Source organism: Arvicanthis niloticus, chromosome 16 (genome assembly GCF_011762505.2).
Source record: "Arvicanthis niloticus isolate mArvNil1 chromosome 16, mArvNil1.pat.X, whole genome shotgun sequence".
In the NCBI taxonomy this organism is placed as follows: domain Eukaryota; kingdom Metazoa; phylum Chordata; class Mammalia; order Rodentia; family Muridae; genus Arvicanthis; species Arvicanthis niloticus.
This window is the reverse complement of record NC_047673.1, coordinates 69874401-69895707: the sequence shown is the minus strand read 5'-3', so window position 1 is coordinate 69895707 and position 21307 is coordinate 69874401. Positions and strand designations below refer to the sequence as shown.

General features: G+C 52.0%; 1 protein-coding gene across 1 annotated transcript in view; it reads left to right on the top strand.

Annotated features, from left to right (window-relative positions):
• Window positions 1-20186, top strand: part of Coq8a (coenzyme Q8A) — a 30311-nt gene extending 10125 nt beyond the window's left edge. Inside the window, exons 2-15 of the mRNA XM_034520057.1 lie at window positions 3235-3420; window positions 6465-6878; window positions 7139-7205; window positions 11361-11435; window positions 14044-14166; window positions 16434-16519; window positions 16660-16800; window positions 17177-17258; window positions 17381-17474; window positions 17674-17815; window positions 18003-18110; window positions 18199-18264; window positions 18454-18540; window positions 19374-20186. Coding sequence (XP_034375948.1) covers window positions 3244-3420; window positions 6465-6878; window positions 7139-7205; window positions 11361-11435; window positions 14044-14166; window positions 16434-16519; window positions 16660-16800; window positions 17177-17258; window positions 17381-17474; window positions 17674-17815; window positions 18003-18110; window positions 18199-18264; window positions 18454-18540; window positions 19374-19661 — 1950 coding nt within the window. The 5' untranslated portion in view covers window positions 3235-3243 and the 3' untranslated portion in view covers window positions 19662-20186. The remainder of the gene's footprint in view (window positions 1-3234; window positions 3421-6464; window positions 6879-7138; window positions 7206-11360; window positions 11436-14043; window positions 14167-16433; window positions 16520-16659; window positions 16801-17176; window positions 17259-17380; window positions 17475-17673; window positions 17816-18002; window positions 18111-18198; window positions 18265-18453; window positions 18541-19373) is intronic.
• The last annotated feature ends 1121 nt before the right edge of the window (window positions 20187-21307 follow it).

The window sequence follows — 21307 nt, the reverse complement described above, 5'->3', positions numbered from 1 at the left end:
CTGGTCTGCCTGTGCCTCTCTCTCAGTCTCTGTGCCCCAGGGGAAAAGCTTTGCTCAATGCGATTGTCTCATTTGAGACTGTCTTTATTTACTTTGCTGATACAAATTTAACATTAGGAATAGAAGAGGCAAGTGAGAACCTCAGTCGCCTGGATGGCGGTAGCAGGACGGGGCCCATGTCTAGGCTCTGAAGATGAGATTTCACAAGGCAGACACCTCCGGTGTTTCTGCCTCCAGTGCTTCCCTGGTGTTGGTGCCCATTATAGATGTGCTTGCACGATGTGCTGTGGGCACATGCCTGGGACACGTTGACCCAGGGCCTGCAGGGACAAGCAAGGTACACTGATATGTGTGGAGGATGCTGGCATAGTTCGTCAATAGTGTCCTCTCTCACACAGCTTTACATGAGGTTGTTCCATCTTTTGTTCCCCTCAGAGGACAACATTTACTCAGGAGCAGTGTCCCCAAACCAGCAGGGTACTGTTGTCAGGGTGGAGGGTAGGGAGGGTAGTGGGGCTGACATTCCCCACGAGGGTTCTAATACATGTGCATGCCATCACGGTGCTGGCATGGTTCTTGTATGTGAAAGGGTTCCAGGGCTTTTGATGTAAATGATGATGTAAAAGCCTCCTAGCTTAGTGTTAGCTTGTGTGGCCGAGTTACTGGTCACTGTGGGATTGTGGTGAATTGGGAGGAGGGTCTTTAAGGCCCCAAGTTTGAAAACCAGAAAAAGAAGAGCTATGGAAAACAGCTTCCTTCTGGTAGTCATTTGCTCCTCGCCGTCTCTTTGCTGTTGGAGGACCGAGGCTCCTTGTAGAAAGTGTTGATAAGGCTGTGAACGGTTGGTTCACTTTGTACTGTGAGGGAGGCCCAGCATAACCCCTGCACAATGGATAAATAATGTTTACCCAAGGGGGTGGCCATGGACCAGCCACAGTAATTTTGAAGTCTGCATGCTCATAAAGAGTAGGCTGTGCTTGTTAGCAGGAACTGCCAACTTGAGGAAGGCAGAAATGTACCAGGGAACCTGGGGTGCAATATCTAGGGCAGGACTTGGCACCATTTTGAAATTTACTAGCATTTCATATATTTTCCTGTTCAGGCAGGAAAGAAAGTCAGGCCTAAAAAAAGTCTGAACACGTGGGTCTAGGTGGATGTTCTGAGGAGATTCAGTGTCAGGCCATGAGCAAAGTGAGGCTTGGTAACTACTGTGCTCATTCATGGTCTGGGAGATTCCTGTCCTGGCTTTTTAGGTATGATTTAAAGATAGTCCAGGGTAAGGGGATTCCTGGGATACAGTGATGGTCTTGGAAGGAGTGTATTTCTGGTACAGATTTCCTTCAAAATTCAGCCACCTCTCCAGGTTCTCCAGGTCCCTCGTGGGAGACCTGAGTAGTGTCTAGATTTCATGGTAGTGGACAAGATGTGTTGGTGTGCATTGAGGGTGGTGGCAGCTGTGAGCCAGGAGCTGCTAACAGGCCTGCTTGAAATCCAACTGCATGCTGCCTTACCAGTACTAGCTGTTTGGTTTGTGAGCTCATTCACCTGTTTATTGCCGTTAAATCAGAGGAGTGCAGAGCAGAAACCTACGGTGTGACATGGTCACTTCTCCAAACCTACTGGCTTAGACTGGAGGGTCAGTAGGCTGTGACTGAACAGTACCTTGTCCTTGTAAGTCAGTGAGCCAAGTGTTTGAGGAGGCACAAAACAGGCCAGGGCTGTTGTATCCCACCCCAGCCCCCAGGGCCACTGAGAAGTCGTTGGTGACTTAAACTACTTAGTTTCTTCTCTGACTCTGCTTTCTCACCAACAGACAGCCATAGGTATTTATAAATGAGGTATGTAGAAAGTCTTAGCCCCGTGTGTGCTAACTGCTAGTATTTGAAGGGAAAGTTACCACCCAAGGGCACATTATAAATACAGCCTCATAGCTGCCTGTTTGGTAGTGAGTTTCTGCTATAACAATTCTCCTCTGAAGGTCTTTAGAGACAGTGTATCTGTGTTTAGGTTTATGCATGTGGTGCAGCTGCTGGCACAGGCCAGAGGCATCATTCCCCCTGCAACTAGCTTTTAGGCAGTTATATGCCACTTGGTGTGGGGGCTGGGAACTGAGCTCAGGTTCTCTGTGAGGGCAGTAAGTACTCTTAACTGCTGAGTCCTTGCTTGCATGCACGTATGCGTGCATTCGTGCACTCCAGTTCTCCCTTTAAATAAAGGTCTTTTTCTGCTATGCTTTGTGACTGAACAGATTGCTGGAATCCTTGGAGTGACTGGGGCTGACATGTTCAGATGTCCCCTCATTCTGGTTAGGACCCTTGCCCAGTACTCTTGTGAACCTTTCTCCATTTGTGCCTCTCTCAATTAATGTAGTGAAAGATGGAATCCAGGTACCCCTTTGACTGTCCTCTCTCTTCTACTGTCTGTGATTCAGGGTCCCTGCTCAGTCCATACCTTATGCAAGTCCCCAGTCTGAAGAGCCCTTCACATCCCTCTTATGGATTTCTGGCTTTCTTGTCCCTGGGACTTAAAGTAGACTCTGTGTTCCTTATCTACCTGGCCTGCCCTGTTCTGTCCCCTGCTGTGGTTATGGTACTGCTTGCAGTGGGATCTCTGGCTCTCCATGTTTTTTCTTTAGCTTCCAACATGTTAACAGGACTGATCTTAACCTATAAACATGCCTCAGGGGTAGTTAATGACCAACTAGCCAGGCCCTAATGACACTGTGGATACTGGGTCTCAACATCTCTGACCCTGATCTACATTCAGAAACACTTTCTGCCATGGCCAGTAGGTACCCACATCTACTGAGTCCTGGGAGAGGCGCTGTTGTTATAAATGGATCCCTAAGCCCTGCAAGGAAGTACTTGGGGAGGGGCCAACTATCAGTGTGCCCTTGTGGTTCAGAAGGAAGAACACTAAGTTAGGAATCAGTGCCCATGCTAAGTCCTGGCTCTGCCATAGCACTTGGGCTACTGTGCTGGGGTGTTTCAGAGGTGCTCTTGAGGCACAGGTGAGGGAATGCTGGGTACTTGTAAGTGTGTGGTAGTACTTGGTCATTGCCTGGGCCCTGCTCCTCTCCTGCCACTTCAGTTCTCAATCAAAAGGGAAGATAGGCGGGAAACCCAAACCATCAGTTTTGCCTTCTGTTCAGAGTCTGGTGAGACCTGGTCAGGGTGAGTACATCACGTGTCAGATGTGCCGTCCCTTTCCCTAATTTGGCCTCTTTTCTTCCAGCCCTGAAGGATGGCTGCTATGTTGGGGGATGCCATCATGGTGGCCAAAGGCCTTGCCAAGCTCACTCAGGCAGCTGTGGAAACCCACCTGCAGAACCTGGGCCTTGGTGGGGAGCTCATCTTGGCTGCCAGGGCCCTGCAGTCTACAGCTGTGGAGCAGATCAGCATGGTCTTTGGGACAATGCAGGTGAGAGGCCCCTTCCAGCAATGGGTGGGGGTGCTGGTAGGCAGAGCCAGACTTGGAGCTCTTAATGTGACCAGGGAATGAACCAGGACTCAGAAACCTGACATCCTGTCTTGTAGATGAGACTAGAGCGCCCAGTGGCTCATGTGTCCTAATGCCATCTTAGCATAGGGTAGGATGCTGTGTGAGAAGACCAGACTAGGAAGCTTAAATAACACTATTTACTTCTCAGTTCTGGAGGCTGGGAAGGGCAAGATTGAGGTGCTAGTAGATTTGGCATCTAATAGGGGCCCACTTCCTGGCTCTGTGCTCATGATGCAATCACCTTCCATGTAGTAGCATGCAGTCCACAGCAGGACTCATGTGGAGATCAGCCTGCCTCAACTTCAGCCTTTGAAGACTCTTCCTATAGGCAAAGCTTCCCGAGCCTTGGCCAAGACCTGTTATTTTTTGAAGGTGCTCCTTTCCATAGTGGCAGCTGTCAAAGCCCCGGTGAGGGCAGTATTGTCTCCACCTCCCCTCATGCTGTTGGGGCAGAGGTAATAAGGTAAAGGACCTTTGTACTAAGGTCTCGGAAACCTCAGCATCAAGGCTTGTTTTCCAGCCAAAGCAGGGTCAGAACAGACCTGGCTGTAGCATAGTGCTGCCCTGTAGGAACTCAGTAGCCTGAAGGGAGGTGTGTGTGCGTGTGCGTGTGCGTGTGCGTGTGCGTGTGTGTGTGTGTGTGTGTGTTTGCGCGTGCATGTGTGAACTATGAGTACATGTGCATGCACGTGCACACGTGTGTTTGCATACCCTCGTGTGCGTGCATTGCAGAGATTGCCCTGTCTCCTTCCTGTGCCATTTCTGTCCTGTGGCTTGTCCTGCTGTCATACTAGGGCAGATCAGGTTTCTCTGTGAGGGGGCTGTTACTATAACAGAAGACAACAGACTGGGAGGCTTAAACAACAAGCTTTTTAAAAAAACAAAAAACAAAAAACAAAAAGCAAAAACAAACCCCCCAAAACAAAAACCTAGTTCTGGATAAAAGCCCTATGCCTTTCTGGTTGTGAGGCTGTCCCAGTCCCCAGGCTCCTCAGTTTTAGGTTCATGCTCCTCCTTCCTCTGTAAGGGTGACAGAGTATTGCTTACCCTACAGGCACCTCTGATTTTAAGTCCTTATACCCTGAGTTCTTGAGGTCCCCTACTGCTGATGTGCTATGAGCTTATTCCTACCCGTGATTTACATGAAGTGATAGGGGGAGAATCTTTGTCCCCCTGGTATTGGGTTGGTAGGTGGTGGTCTCGTAGAAAGCCTGGAAGGTGAGCTTGCTCCAGTGTTCTGGTCACTCCAAATTATAAGACTGTATTCTGGGCTGGCCTTCTCCACCAGTGTGCGAGCTCCCACCCAGGACTCCCTCCTGTCCTCACTTTGTGTAGTTACTTGAGACAGAGGACAGATAACTCACTGCTGTGGAGGAGGCTCCTGGAGATGGAGGCCCCTGGAGACGGAGGCCCCTGGAGACAGAGGCCCCTGGAGACGGAGGCCCCTGGAGACGGAGGCCCCTGGAGATGGAGGCCCCTGGAGACGGAGGCCCCTGGAGATGGAGGCCCCTGGAGACGGAGGCCCCTGGAGATGGAGGCCCCTGGAGATGGAGGCCCCTGGAGACGGAGGCCCCTGGAGACAGAGGCCCCTGGAGACGGAGGCCCCTGGAGATGGAGCCCCTAATACTTAGGTTTCTGCTGCTTTTCTCCACCCTGGAGGTCTGAGGGACCTGATTGCTCTGGGAACCTGTATGCCTCTTATTCACACATTTCATGAGGTGCTTATGGAGACTGGGGCCCTCTCAGGCACTAGGGGTCCTTTGCTGCCTGTAGGAACCCCCAGCTACTATAATAGCAGTCACACAAGACTAGGAGGTTATCATGGGAGTTGTGAGACAGGAGGGGATTTTGACCCAGGCTCATTGTACTAGACTTTTCCTGGCTGTAGAGAGGTCCCCAGAGCCCCGGTGTGCTCTGTGTTTCTTCTACTCTGGGACTTTGGGTAGCAGAGCTGGCCTCGGCTCTGGACCCCTGCTCTGCTGCCTGTTGCCTTCTGCCCTTTACCAGTCACACCAGCACTCAGTCTGTTCCGTGTTGCAGAGTGAGAGTAGCACCTGGTCTACCCACCTCCTGGGAGAGCAGAACTTTAGTCTTTAGGCATCTCAGGTGGCTGTGCATGGGCCTCTCTGTTGCTCTGTGACATGCGGACAGCACGCAGGCCATGGCATTTGCTCAGATTTCATTTGGACCAGGGAACATGGCCATAGGCCTGCCTCCCCCTCTCTCTAGGACACAGTGCTATTTAATTATAGCCTTTACCAGCCGTATCTGTGACCTTGGGTGTAACTCTGTCGCTGTCTGACAGTGGGAGCCCTATTTTCAGATGTAGAAGTCACCGAGAGTGGTTAGGAACTTGTTCAAGTTCATTCCAGGTTAAAAATTAGAATGAATCTGGGCTTGAAGGTTGAACCTATAATGTGCAAAGGAAACATGGGGTATCCTCTGCCCCCTTTCTCTGCATCTCAGATTGGCAAGGACAGCCAGGCTCTGACCATGTCTGGCAAGAACCATACTACATGCTGGGCTGATGGTGGGCTTTGTCTGCTCTGAGTGCTGCTGCCTCATCCTTCCCACCTGTGCTCTCCTTTCATCACTTGCTGGACTGTGACTTACACTTCTGCAGGCTTTCCTCATCTTTTCCTGGTTTCTCTCCTAAAAGCCCTAATGGGCTCAGTGCTGGCCCTGCTTTATAGATGAGGAGCCTGTTGCTACAGTCATGTGCATCTTCCCTGGCCCTGGTTGGGCCTACAGTAGGTGCCCAGTGCTGTATAGCATCCTGCCTGAGATCACACAGCAGGGTTCTATAAGAAGCATGTGAGAGCTGTTTGCTGCCTCCTAGGCTTTGAAGTAGACCTCAGGTCTTTGGCAGCATCACCTTTGCAGGGTTAGAGAGGGCTGACTGTCAGTCATGTGACAGTCACCAGAACAGTCCTGCCCCTCACACTGGCCTTTGTTCTCTGAAGGGTCGGGATAAGCATGAAGACTCATATGCCACTGAGAACTTTGAAGATCTGGAAGCTGAAGTTCAGTTTTCAACACCACAGGCAGCTGGAACCTCCCTGGACTTCTCTGCAGCCTCTTCCCTGGACCAGTCACTGTCTTCATCCCTGGGTCATGCCCACAGTGAGGGCCCAGCCCCTGCCTATGTTTCCAGTGGACCTTTCAGGGAAGCTGGGCTCTCTGGAAAGGCCACCTCTCCTATGGGCAGAGTCAATGGAAGGCTCTTTGTAGATAGCAGAGACTTGTTCTTGGCCAATGACATCCAGCGAAGACTCTTCCACCAGGACCAGTCCCCTGTGGGAGGCCTCACTGCTGAAGACATTGAAAAGGCCCGGCAGGCCAAGGCTCGCCCTGAGAGCAAGCCACACAAGCAGATGGTAAGTCTGAGAGGCATCATGGTTAGACTTAGGTGGCTTCTCCTCCCGGTGGGGCTGGCGTTGACCCTCATTTTGCTACCCACCCCTTCCCCCTCCACCCCGGATGCTGTGACTTTAGAAATACACAGAAGCCTTTTTGTACAGTGCTCCAGCTCCAGCGGTAGTGGAGAGGGGAGGTACAGACAGCATGAGCCCCAGGCTGCCTTGTCTCATTTGTTAGTTTTGTCAATCCTATAGGTCTCTCTTGTTTTTCCCTCCAGCTCAGTGAGCGGGCTCGGGAGCGGAAGGTGCCAGTTACCCGGATTGGGCGGTTGGCCAACTTTGGAGGTGAGGTGGTCACGTACCCCGTGCTGCCCCTCCTCTACTGCCCTGCCCTGTTTGTCCTGTTCGAGTGGAGATGGCCACTGTACATTAAGGTGGAAGTGGTTGGGAATCCAGCTGTGCCCCAGTATTGGGTGTTATGTGGCAGTGTTTCCCAAGAAGTAGCTACTGAGGGTCTGGGTTTTCCCATGGGTGATGACCTGATTACTGGATTCCAGCCTCATCTTGGCTTATCCCTGGGACTGGTCTGTGGCTGTGTCTTGCCATGAGCTACAGCTTGGGCTAGTTGGTGGGTCCTTCTTGGGGCAGTCTTTGCTGGAAGGAGACTGGTCATGGTTAGACTTAGGCACCTCACTGGGCCCTTTAGCTCCCTAGATAGAGGACCTTTTGCTCTGGGACCAGCCATTTGGGGAACCTGTTTACCAGATCCCACCGGTCTGTAGCAGTTACTGTGATGATGATACTGACAGATCGTGGCCCTTTGCTGCCGACAGTTAAACAGCCGTTTCAGTTTGCTGCAGGCTTGGGGACTTGATCTGTCCTTGTTTTTATGCAAACAGCTTTTAATCCTACCATACCTGTGCTCTTCTGGAAGGACACTTACATAGTGCATGGCACACTGCTTATCTGCAGAGGTCCTGTTGAGAGTGCTGGCCATTTGCAGCAGGGTACTGTGATGTGGGTTTCTGGAGGTGCAGTTGATGAAGATTTAACTGTTCTCTGTAGGCGCTCCAGGTCCAGGCAATGTAAATAACAAAAGCATAGCTTTGCTGGCTTGTTTCACCTACTGGCCATGGACCAGTGGTTAGCTACATAACACTTCTGTTGGGTCATGATGGTGCAGGTGTGGTGTTGGTCAGGGAGGCCCAGGACCTTCTGTCTTCCCTTTCCTGGCAGATATGTCCTCTTATATATCCATCTGTATCAGTTCTTTTCTTTCCACCATTGCCAAACCTGTGGCAGAAACAACAGGCAGTTTCAGAAGGTTCAGGCTTCGGTCACTGACTGTTTCTGGGCCTGCAGTGGTGTATGGTAGAGCAAATTCTTCACTGTGTGTGACAGGAGCATGCTGGGAATGGCTGCTGTTCTGTACAGTGTCAGAGGAGGAGCTGAGCACAGACCTTGTCTTGTGTAGGACATCTGAGCTGCAGGTCCTGTAAGTAGGCACCTACCTTCCCACAGAGCCAGCAGACACCTGTTAGGTCTTCCCTGGGAGAAGACACCTCAGGGAGCTTTGTCTCTTCCTTTTTGTTCCTCTTCCTCTTCCTCCTGGGCTGCAGCTCCTGTGGGAGTGAGGCTGCTGTTGGATACCAGGTATTCATCTAGAAGTAGACTGCTAATACCCATGGAAAGGACATTAGCCATGTCCATCTGTCTGCTCTATGTGGACTTTCTTAGCAGCGTGAGTGAGCCATGTGTCTTAATTAAAGTGGAGTTAGGGCTGAGGATGTGGTTTAGGGGATGGAAATCTTGTCTAGCACACACACAAGACCCTGTGTCCCTCCTGAGTACAGGTGGGGCCTCGTCTACAGTGCCTGCTGTCTCAGTGCTCTTGTCGGGTTGCTTCTGCAGAGGCCCTCTCCAGCCATGTGTTGGAAACAGGCCATGAGATTTCACCAGGCAGAGCAGCAGCAGCAGGAGTGGTGGCCTGATGTCCCGCTCTCCCTGTGACCCAGCCTGTTCATGAAGGCCCCTGTTGTTAAAAGCTTCTTTGCTTTTTCCACCTGTGGTGACTGTAGGGAGTGGAGTGACTGCTTCTCTGGTGAGGGAGGGACCTGAGTGGGGAGGCTAGGAGCGGCTTCCACGTTACCCAGAATAGGCTCCCAACCTGGGCATGCACCCACTATACCTTTGCTTTGCCTGTGGGAGAGTTCTGTGCCCTGTCATTTCCTTTCTTGATGGCAAAACTGCCTTTAATGAGAAGTATTAGGGATTTTCTATGTATGGGCAGTGTGCTTACAGGCCAGGAGGAAGGTCAGGCTTCCAAGAGTGGTTCTCTCCTCTCAGTGACATGCAGAGAACAAGCCTTCTAGACACAGATCATCACAGTAGGAGAGGCAGTGCTGTGTGAGGTCCTTGGGTGCAGGAGCAGGGTACCTTAAGGTGGCAGAAAAATCCCAGCCTGAAATTCCCCTCTTCTCACAGTTAGTTACTCCAGGTTCACCTGGCTCTGGGCGGGGCATTCCAAGAATCACATTATAACAGGCCCGGTGAAGGGGGAGCCAGTTTATTCTGGGTTCATAGAACCGGAGAGGCCAAGATCATGATTGCTGGCTGGGTGAGCTTGTTCTTACCTTCTGGTCTGCCTGCTGCAGGAGCCTGTCCCTCTCTTGGCAGCTCCTGGGTCTGGTGCAGCTACTGAAGGAGCCAGAGGCCTCGTTTCTAGAATGGTCCTTCAGGAATTTTTGTTTAATAACAGCCCCCCCCCCCCCATGGTAGAGTTTGTGCTTTGCCTGGAGCCCACAAACAGCCAGGAACAGTTGACACAGTGCTAAGTCCAGCCGGGCTTTGCTTAGGAGGTCTCTGACTATTGTATGTGCAGCTGCACAGGCCCATGACCTGGGATGTTGCCTGCCTTTTCTGTGGGCTTGTCTCAGGGCTTGCTCTAAGCTGAAAGGGCTCCAGAGGGGCACTGGTGAAGGTTAATGCCTGTCCTCCTTTCTTTTGCTAAGTTAGATATTGTGCTAGCAGGGAGGAAGACAGTTGGTGGGAAGTTAATGTTTAACCAGGACTCTGGCTTCCAGTGCTCAGTGCCCTCCAGAGTCGCCTGGGTAGGAGGAGTATTAAAGGGCTGGTACCTGCCCCACCAGACATGCACACAATGCCCCTGTCCCAGGGCACCAACATGTCCTGGTTGTCTCTGTGGCTTCTTCCAGTTTGGCTTGTCCCTTTGTGCTATGCATGTGCCTTCCCACAGGGTTTGAAGACAGTGCACACACCTGAGGTGGAAATGCTTTCAGTGTTTATGCCGATTTCTATTGTAAATGTGCCGGGCTAAATGCATTAGAATTTACTCACTGTGTTTTCGCTCACCTTTTTTTAAAATGGCCTCCAGAAATCTTAAGTCATGCATGTAGTTGACACAAGACTTCCTTTGTCACCACTGACCCGATTGTTTTGAATAAACAAGTAGTTTTGTTGCCAGAGTGTGGGCACTTGACACTTCTCTTAGTGACCTCTGAGGTGGGAGCTGTTAGGGTGGGCAAAGTAGAGCGTGCACTGCCACCTAGTGGCAGATAAATATAGTATTAAATGTGTAATTAAAAAGCATTTTAAAAATTACTTGAGTAGTTTTTTGAGACAAGGTCACCATATATACTCCTGGATATCCTGGAATTTGCTTTGCATCCATGAGTGACCTTGAACTTGTTAGACCTTGTGCCTCAGCCTCCAAAATGCTGGGATAAAAGCATGTTGTGGCCACACACACTTAAACTTTTTAAAATAAGTTTTCAGCAAATCCAGCGTTTTTCTGTAATGTGTTATTATTGTAGAAAGACCGGAGAACAGTTTTCTACCCCTTACCCTGTCTCTGAGTGGTATGCTTGTCCAGTACAGCCTTTGAGAAGGGAGCTTCCAGGAAGGTGTGGGCCCTGAACCAGACTCCCAGGCTTCCTGCCTGGCCCCAGTCATACCTGCTGGGAAGGAAGACCCAAGGGCTCTCAGTCACTGCCAGGGATGCTGGCATGGGAGGGAGGGGGTCTGTTCTGGCCCCATGGACTTTAGCTGGGACACCCCGTGGTTTTGCTGTTGAGGGACATCCCAGCTTTTACTGCTATCTGTTTTATATTGATGCAGTGATAACTTAGAAAATTCAAGACTACTGGATGCTCTTGCAGACTTGAGTGAGTGGTTGTCTTCCATAGTTGTATTGCCAGGAAGTGGTCCAGACCAGGCCTGCTCCATCTTCCCATTTGTGCTGGTCCCTCCCAATGTGGAGTCTGTCTATGTTTTCATGAGTGTGGGTTGTCACAGGTGATGGGTGAGAGCTATGCAAACTCACAGGAAGCCCTTACCCAGAGCTGACTGTCTTAAAACCAGTGTGTGTTCTTACTCTCTGTTCGGAATGTCAGTGTACTGCAGTGCTATCTACCGGCTGATCAGCAGCCTGGTAGCTGGGTGGTCCCAGCCACTCACGCACCCGCTTTTTTACCCTTCCAGGACTGGCTGTGGGTCTGGGTATTGGGGCGTTGGCTGAAGTTGCCAAGAAGAGTCTGCGTTCTGAGAACTCCACAGGTGAGCAGGGCCCTGTATAGAAAGGGTGGATGATTCTGGAAGGTCTAGCCCATCAGTGAACAGCACACATCTATTCCAGGAATGTCAGCCACCAGGGACCACCCCATGCCCCAACTGCAGGAACCCTCTGAAATGTAGATGGTGTTCCTGGGGTTGAGTGACTGGTACACTGACTTGCTTAGAGGGCTGGAGGACTGGAGAACTGGAGATGGCTCCCTCCTTCAGCCCCAGTTGACTCTGCCTCTGGCTCCCTCTGCCTGCACTCATGCTACCACCAGCATATGCACCTCCCACTCACTTGCCCACCTGTGTGCCTTCCTCTTCCTGCTCTCCTTTTCTGCCCTGCTCCTGAGGACCTTCTGAATTGTAATCTGGCTAGGTCAGATGCAGAGCTCCTCTGTCCCTGAGGGTAGGGATGTAGGCATCGGGACAGGCGTATTGTGTCATTCCTTCATTAAACATGGCTCAGAGAGGCCATTCCAGAGACTATTGTCTCTGAGACACAGATCACACCACCTCTGTTCTCTGCCTCCCAGCATCTGGCTCATTAGGCTTGCCTGGAGTACAGTTCAGTGACCACTTGTGTGTGTAGAGAAGGTTCTGCATTCAGGCCCCACCAAAACCAAAGGGTTTCCTGATGCTTGGATTCAGACCGTGGAAGGAGCCATGGGATGCCATGTGAGCCCCTCTCTGAGGGTAGGTGACTGGGAGTTTACCCAGCAGAGCCATTCAAGGTTTCTGTTAGTAGATTTTTCAAGTGCATTTGAAGTTCTGGGCTGAGTACTCTCTGTTCTGGTCCTTCTCGAGAACTGCAGTCTCATGAAGGTTCGTTATGGTTCTCACATCTATTCATGGGACCTCTTGCTACTCATGGTTCATGCTCTTGGAGCCTGAGGGGGTGTACCCACTTCCCAGGGAGCACTTGACTCACCGGGTTTTCAGGCTCCAGTCCTAGGATGGACGTCTGTGTGTCCTTGGAAGGGACCTGACAACAGGGGATTTAGTATGGGTATTTTTAGTGCTGGTGCTTAAGGACTTTGGGATGTGAAGCCTGTGTTTTTCTGGATGAGAAGCGAGCTTTCCCAAGACCCAGCGCCCTGCCAGCCCCTACCACCCTACCTTGTCTAATAGAAGAAGAAGCCAGTCTGCCTTCAAGGGCATAGCTGGTGTCCTTTTTCAGGGACTCTAGTGACCAAGGCTTAGGTTCCTTTAGCCCTACCAGTAGGTCCTGAGGCATTGGCCAGGGTCAGTGGCCCTGGAAGATCCACCTGCTCTGGCTTCCTAACATGCCTACAGTGCCCTGACCTTGAAGCTGCTGGCCAGGCTAGCAGGCTCTGCCTGGAAGACCCTGTCCTACATGTGGCACACCACCATGTTTCTGGCTTGTCCTGCCTGGTTCAGGCCATTCTGGGGAGGGAACATGTCTCAAGCCTATGGGGATCAGCCCACCCTGGGGTGGAGATGCCCAGGAAAGCCAGCTGGGCCAGACACCATTTCCAAGTACCAGGAGATGGGACTCTGCTGAGGCGTGGTTTGTGTATAGGTAAGCGGCAGTTTTGCTCCTTTGTCCTGGAATTAGTGGCCTTGCTTGTATTCACTTCCTCTCTTGTCTTCCTGACCCTGAGTCCCGGGGCCTGGGGAGGACATAGGAGGGCTGCCCCACTCTTGGTGGTGCCTTTTGTTGTTGCCAGGGTCACTTCTGGGCCCACTTGTCCTGGATTGGTCCTACAACATGGTTTAAGTAGGTCTTGGGATAGCCCAGACTTCTGTGGCATGACCCTCCTACCTGCATGTCTTGTCCTCCTGTTTGGACCAAGAGGTGAGCCTAAGCCCTCAGTGTGTCTGTCACTGGCGGCTGGCAATTGAGGGCTCTGTAATTCTTCTCCCCATGGTAGCCCCCTTCTCTGGCTTGCCAGAAGCAGGCTAGGCTTTGCCTGATGCAAGGGCAGTTGTTAAGTCCTCTTCCCTTGGCCTTCCAGGCCTGTGGCTACGTGCTGAAGGAGCTGCCAGGGGCTGGCGAGGACAGGGGACCTAGCAGCTTAGACCCCTGTTTGTGCTCCCCCTTGCCTCAGGGTGGATTTGGCACATGGGCAGAAGCAATGGTGCCCTTTGGCCATGCTGATGGCTGACAGCAGGATGCATTTGGCACTGTCAGCTCCCTGGAGTCATCACCCAGCTGCTGCCACCACTCTGTCCTAGAAGGGGTTGTCTTTGAGCCAGTTGGCTGTACCAAGCTGTAGGGCAGAGGGGAGAAACAGTACCCAAAGACTGTTCCGTCCTTGACCTTTGACGATGGAGTCCTTATTGCAGCCAAGACCCATGCGGCACAATGCACAGACCCAGAGACTCATCAGCCAGGACAAGTAGGGTAGAGGCTTGCTTACCTCCTCCTAGCCCTCCTGCCAGACTTGACTCACTAGTACGGGGGGCCTCCCTGGCTTTGGAGGGCTATCTAGGAGGTGCATAGGGATTTAAAATTTCCTTCTGTGTCCGTGGACACCTAACAAGTGTGTATATTGCCTGAGTCCCTATGCCTAGGCATCATGAAGGTTTTCTTCAGTCACCCTTCCTAAACCTGGAATGCATGTTGGCCCCTCCTGCCCCACAGGGAAGAAAGCTGTGCTGGATTCCAGCCCCTTCCTGTCAGAGGCGAATGCAGAGCGCATTGTGAGTACACTGTGCAAGGTGCGTGGGGCTGCACTGAAGCTGGGCCAGATGCTGAGCATCCAGGGTGAGTGGAGGGTTCAGTCCTGCACCAGCGTGGGTGTCAGAGTGGGGGTAGTGGTGGGCAGAGTGTCTAGCTATGGGAACAGAGCTGCTGTGGCAGTCTGGGACACAGAGATGTTTGTCATCTTCAGCCAGGGTCATGTTTCTTGCCTCTGGGTGGGTGTTTTGAGAAACTGAGAGGCATGGCAGCCTGGTCCTGTCATCCTGCCTGCTCTGTTGGTCACTGGGAACTAGTAGAGGAGCTTGCAGTTCAGCTTTGGGAGTCAGTGTGTGACCTCAGAGAGAGGGCAGAGGGAGGGGGAGTGACCACATTGATCTCTGTAGTAGCTCTAACTGGGAAGGTGGGAGAGCAGGTGGCCTTAACTCCCTTGACCAGGTCCAACTCTCAGGGTGGTGTTGTGCGCAGCAGACATGTAGCTGGGCACAGACTTTTTGGAAGGTGTGTGGACAGCACATAACTGAAGCCCAGTAGTACCCACACCATGCCTAGTGTGGTGTGGTGTCTGAGGATTTAAATGAAGGAAAATGCAGTGGGCTGGTAGGGTTAGGAGCTGTGCTACAGGGCCAAGAACAAGCAGGATTCAGGCTGGCAAAGCCTGTGAGGGCCTGTGCTGGTGTCTCGTGTCTTGCAGCTGTTAGTACTCCCAAGTCTTTTGAAAAAGCAAGCACATAGGGGAGGGTAGGACACTGTCATAGTTGCTTGTCTATTGCTGTGGTAAGACACCATGACTAAGACAACTTAGAGGGGGAGTTTGAGTCCATGGCCATCATGGCGGAGAACATGACAGTAGGCAGCCATGGCACTGGTGTAGCAGCCATGGCACTGGTGTAGCAGCCATGGCACTGGTGTAGCAACCATGGCACTGGTGTCGTAGCCTCAAGCTTATATATTGATCCACACACATGAGGCAGATAGAGGGGGAGAGGGGAGATGGTTGTAGTAATTATTTTAAAAAGTGGCTGCCGGTTAAGCCAACTGGCTAATCTGCGGTGGCTCTGCCTAGCTCAGCCATGTGGCCATGTGCATGCAGCAGCTAGAAGTGGCCAGCCAGAAACATCAGCACTGCCATCCACGAGACGCCAGTGAGGGAGATGGCTCTGCCAGTCTTCCACGCTGTCTCTGCAAGGCTGGGCATTGCCCAGACCATCCTGCCAACCATGTGGGCCTGGTAGAAAAATGAGACTCTAATGCTTAAAGATTAATCAAAGGCTTATATATTTGGTAATGATCAATAACAAGATGCCCATACAATCAGAAGTGTAACCCAATACCCAACCTAGATATACCAACTACCTTTGACTGGCAGAGACACGTGAACATCTGCCTCCATGTTCGCCTCTCTGGTTCCTCTGTCTCTCCCCTAGCTCCTCCTCTTCCTTCTCCTCTTCTCCCACCTTAGCTCCTCCTACAGGAGATGGAGGAAGAAGAGGAAGATGAGGAGGAAGAGGAGGGGGAGGGGCCAGGAGGGAGAGGACAAGGAAGAGGGAGGAGGAAGAGGAAGATGAGGAAGAAGAAGAGGAGGAAGAAGAGAAGGAGGAGGAGGAAGATGAGGAGGAAGAAGAGGAGGAGGAGGAAGATGAGGAGGAAGAAGAGGAGGAGGAGAAGGAGGAAGAGGAAGAAGAGGAAGAAGAAGAGGAGGAGGAGGAGGAGGAGGAAGAGGAGGAGGAGGAGGAGGAGGAGAGAGACCTAACTGGGAATGGCTTGAGCTTTTGAAACCTCAAACCCCCAGTGACACATCTCCTAACCCTTCCCAAACAGTTCTCCTAGCTGGGGACTAAGTATTTCAATATATGAGCCTACGAGGGCCATTGTCACTTAAGCCATCCACTGGTGTGTTCATGATAGTCTATGCAGTACCACATTAGGCAGGAAGTAAGTACACAGTAAAAGGGATGGTCAGATTATGGGCAATTTAAATTTCATCTCTTAGATATAAAAATGTTGTTTCCTGGCTGCTCTCCTAGGGAGGGGAAGCTGCGGTAAACTCTATCTAAAGGCTTGTGCCTTGTGTTGGTTGGTATCTTACTACTGTGCTCAGCAGAGAAGACCCCTGTCTGCATTACAGATCCAGTCTGGAGTCTGTGTGCCAGGAGGAAGCCAAGGCTGAGTCTGTCATTGTGTCTGAGTTTCAGATCCCGGGATAACAGAGGGTAAAGCTTAATGGCCCCGTTTTACTCAGGAGGCCACACTGTCGAGTGGTACCTGGGCAGCCCTACTGGCCTGTGTGCATCCCTAACGGAAGGCCCACCCTGACCTCTCTTGTCTTCCAGATGATGCCTTCATCAACCCTCACCTGGCTAAGATCTTTGAGCGGGTGAGGCAGAGTGCTGACTTCATGCCACTGAAACAGATGACGGTGAGGCTGGCAGGAGATGGGCTGGGGGAACCACTGTTCAACCCTGGGCATCTAAGAGCAAGTGGTGGGGCAATCTGGGTGCATATTAGGGTATCCCAGGTAACCAGGCTGTACTCCCGTCTTTCTTGGCCTCTTTCCAGAAAACCCTCAACAATGACCTGGGCCCCCATTGGAGGGACAAGCTGGAGTACTTTGAAGAGCGGCCCTTTGCAGCTGCCTCCATAGGGCAGGTGCACCTGGCCCGCATGAAGGATGGCCGTGAGGTGGCCATGAAGATCCAGGTAGATGGCTCTGTGTGTCCTCACAGGACTTGAGAGTAGGGTCTTTCCCATGTCTCTGGAGATGCCCGTCATTCTGTTTTTTAGCACCTGGCTGCACTGGGTGCTAGGAACGTGGTTGCTAGGCGAGGAGTTAGAGGGACAAAGCTGCCTCAGGCAGTCTTGGCACATAATGGCTTTCTGGGGCCCAGGCTGGAGCCATTGGGTTTTTCTGGGGTGGGCTAAGGAGAGATGGAGAGAGGGTGGTGATGGGTCAGATTATGGCAACCTTCAGTCTTGGCTCTGTTGCAAACAAGCTGGCCAGATATGGCTGGGAAGCTAATGGGCAGTGACAGCCTGCCCTGTTGCCCCCTAGGTGACTTCCCCTCTCTCCCTACAGTACCCTGGTGTGGCCCAGAGCATTAACAGTGATGTCAACAACCTCATGGCTGTGCTGAACATGAGTAACATGCTTCCAGAAGGTCAGGCTGGGCCGTAGGCATGAGGTTGGAGGGCTGGGTGGGCACTTGGGTTTGGTTCCGGGAATGCCAGGGAAAGCCCTGCAGATCCCCTTCTCCCATCTGATGCCCCAGTTCTGCCACAGGCCTGTTTCCTGAGCACCTCATTGATGTGCTGAGGCGGGAGCTTACCCTTGAGTGTGACTATCAGCGGGAGGCTGCCTATGCCAAGAAGTTCAGGTGTGGCTCTTCTGGGGACCCCAGGAGGCTGAGGGGCACCCAGGTGGGCAGGCACATCTGTTTTTAAGGGTGGATGGCCCTGGGGCCAGGGTGTGGCCACATCCTCCCCACTACAGAGTAGGTTTCCCTGTGGTGGGCTCTCCATTTGGGGTCTTTGGGAGGTGGGTCAAGACTAGATGTGAGCTCCCTCTCCACACAGGGAGCTGCTGAAGGACCACCCCTTCTTCTATGTGCCTGAGATTGTGGATGAGCTATGCAGCCCCCATGTGCTGACCACAGAGCTGATAACAGGCTTCCCCTTGGACCAGGCAGAAGGACTGAGCCAGGAAGTGCGGAATGAGGTGCGCCCAAGTGTGTTCACCTGGTGTGCTGGGAACCTAATGGTGTGAACAGAGACCCTAAGCCTTCCCTGGGGAAGGGTGGACAACGGGTAGTGACTGCATCTTTCTGTTGGGGTAGCACACTAGGAGCAATTAGGGTGGGGTTCAGGAGGCAAAGACTTTAATCTGTCTCCCATCCTGTCCCCAGATCTGCTACAACATTTTAGTGCTGTGCCTGAGGGAGCTGTTTGAGTTCCATGTCATGCAGACTGACCCCAACTGGTCCAATTTCTTTTATGACCCTCAGCAGCACAAGGTAAGCCCCAGTCTGAGCCTTCCTTCTGTCTGCCCCGTGCTTAACAACAGCACAGGGCAAAGCTTCAGTGTGGTGTCTCCGTCTGTAGGTGGCTCTCCTGGACTTTGGGGCGACTCGAGAATATGACAGATCCTTTACTGACCTCTACATTCAGGTAAGAACAGGAATGGGGCCCTGGCCCATGTATTTCAAAGGCCAAGAGCCAATGCTCTTGTGGGAGAGCCATCTGGAGCTGGCCACAGCCTGTCAGGTCCACCTAGCTGGCTCTGATCCCAGGCCCAGGGTTGGGAAGCACTTGGGAAGACTGTGGTAGGGTAGGCAGGAGCCTCTCTGTTCTTCCCAGGTCATCCGGGCTGCCGCTGACCAGGACAGGGAGGCAGTGCTAAAGAAATCCATAGAGATGAAGTTCCTTACTGGTTATGAGGTTAAGGTGAGTGAACTGCCCAGGCTCATTGAGAGATTCAGGCCCAGCTTCCTGTAGGAACCACTGTGTCTTCCTTTGGTACCTAAGAACCAGCTACTCTTGGGGGCCCGTGTGGGCCCTTGGAAAACTGCCATCTGTAGGAAGTATGTGGGGTAGAGCAGGACTGTTCTGCTTAGGGTTTTCCTAGTGCTGCCTGCCTGCCCTTGTCACCAAGAGGCAGGGGATGGCTTGTTTGGATGGACAGAGAACCCAGGCCTTTAGAGCCTTTCCACCCAGCAGCTATCAGGGACCTGACCCTCCCTGACCTGGGCTCACACATAGTAGGAGTACACCATCAAGATGGGTGGCCCCCCTTTATATCCTTCCCACCATCTAAGGTCTCTGTGCGGCTGGCTTGATTGCTCTCAGACCTGGGTGCCCATGTCCCTCCAGTGCTCTGCTGGCGAGTTACTTCTCATGCATCCCGTGCCTGGCAGGTGACAACTGCTGTGTGCTAGGAGCTAGGCAGGCTCCCATCTTACAATAGTCTCCACAGTGGCTGAGCCCAGGTGCTGCCTATTCTGTGATCTGTGCTTTTGGCTAGAACTTTGAAAGACAGAAGTGGGGGCTGTGGGAGGAGCGAAGGCCCCTGCACTCCACGGTGTCTCACGTGTGGTATTGTGTCTGCTCGGCTCCTGAGGGTTGATGTTAGTTACCTGTTACCACTGTTTATGACCAAAGTCATCCTGTCACCTCTCATGTCTTCCAGACTGTAGAATTTGGTGCTGAGATGAAGAGCTATGGTAAGACCTGGGCCTAGGGGCTTCTGACGCAGTCATTTCTGTCCTTCCTCTTGATAGGCCATGGAGGATGCCCACCTGGATGCCATTCTCATCCTGGGGGAGGCCTTTGCCTCGGAAGAGCCCTTTGACTTTGGTACCCAGAGCACTACTGAGAAGATCCATAACCTGATCCCCATTATGCTGAAGCACCGCCTCATCCCACCACCAGAGGAGACCTACTCTCTGCACCGCAAGATGGGCGGCTCTTTCCTCATCTGCTCTAAGCTGAAGGCCCGCTTCCCCTGCAAGGCCATGTTCGAGGAAGCGTACAGTAACTACTGCAGGATGAAGTCTGGGCTGCAATAGGGGAGGTGTGGGCCAGGCTGACTAGGGGTCATGCCCTCCTTCAGGCTCAGCCAGGCAGAGGGAGGGTGTTGAAAGAGAGCCATAGCCTCCATGAATAGGAAGAGAGCACTGCAGAGACCCTCCTGTTGCTTCTGTACTGTCTAGACAAAAAGGCAGGCTTCTTTTGCCATCTCCTCTCTGCTGTGGATGTACACCAGGAATACGGAACAAAAGCAGTACTAAACTCCACCCATCCACCTTTGGGGTGTAGTTGGCCATGCAGAATGAATTGTGTGTTTCTGGGTGAGCTTATGTCCCTGCCCTTTGCCACCCCAGCCTAGGGTGGCTAGCAGCTCAGGACAGTGGGGAGCCACCCTAGCTCAGTCTCAGCATGGACAACAGACCCTTTTAAAAGCAGGGCTCCAGCATGTCCCAGGAGAGGTAGTTACTACCCCACCCCAGGGGATAAACATAGGCTCTTTGTATGTCTTGTAATTACACATTCATGCCCTTGTGTTCAATAAAGAAGTGTGTTGGGGACTGCCATTTCCTATGCGTTCCATGAATCCTGGGAATGAGGTGGCCCCATTTATGACCCAGGGGGTGTGGCCTTTACCTGTTGCTCTTGATGGGGACAGACCATGGCAACATAGGCAGATATTAAGAATGTCCATGTATACGTGTCTGACTCAGGGCTTTAATGGCACTGGAGATTGAGCCTAATGCCTTACAGAGTGAAGTGAGTGTTCTACCCGCACTGAGAGGTGGGGCCAGGACCTTAGGACAGGAATAGTGTGCCCTTACAGCCCATGCTAAGTCTGTCCTGGCTAGGGGCCTGGCTCACTGCCACCCCTGCACCTCACTGGGCTCACTGTGCTTAAGTTTTACCGGAATATGGTATTCTTGTCCATTTCTTTGTGGAATGTTTGCCAAGTCCTGGTCTCCACAGATGCTGCCTTTGAAGCCCAGTGTGACTTGCAGACCTGAGTCTCAATGGCTAGGAGGGCTATGATTTCAGTTGCAGTTTTGGGGTCTCTGATAAGGTCACCCAGCCTTGTCTGTGTGCCAGCTGCACCATTCTAACATCAAAACAGATCTACCTTCCAGGTTAACACTGTAGACAGCCAGCCCTGAGTCGTAAGTGCCTGTGGAGTGTGACCCAGGAGCTAAGGCAGTGCCTGGGGAGTTCTCATCAGAGAAAGGGAGTTGAACACATCTATGGATTTGAATGTTATTCTTACCTGAGCTTCAAGACCCAGATCAAACCCCAGGAGCAAACTGACCTGTGTCCTCTGGGATATACAGAATAGGTCCAGGGGAGGGACCAGCAAGCCAAGAATGCCTTATACTCTTCACATAAGGAAAGAAATAGACAAAGTACTCAATGCTAACAGTTCCTTATTTTATTGCAGTACATCAAAGTCTGGTTAATTAGGTGATACCAACATAAAATATTGGTGAGACATCCTTTGTTACATTTTTGACCACCCCACCTTAAATACTTCTGTGCAAAAGAATCCACGTCATAGTTTGGTAGCAGACACTCTCAGGAAATTGCCTAGGACATCAGGGATGAAACCAAACCAAGTGAGTGCGAAGAGGCCGGAGCGGTATCTTCCCTTCTGCACACACACTGGTCAGCAGGATATTCTGAACAAAAATGATTA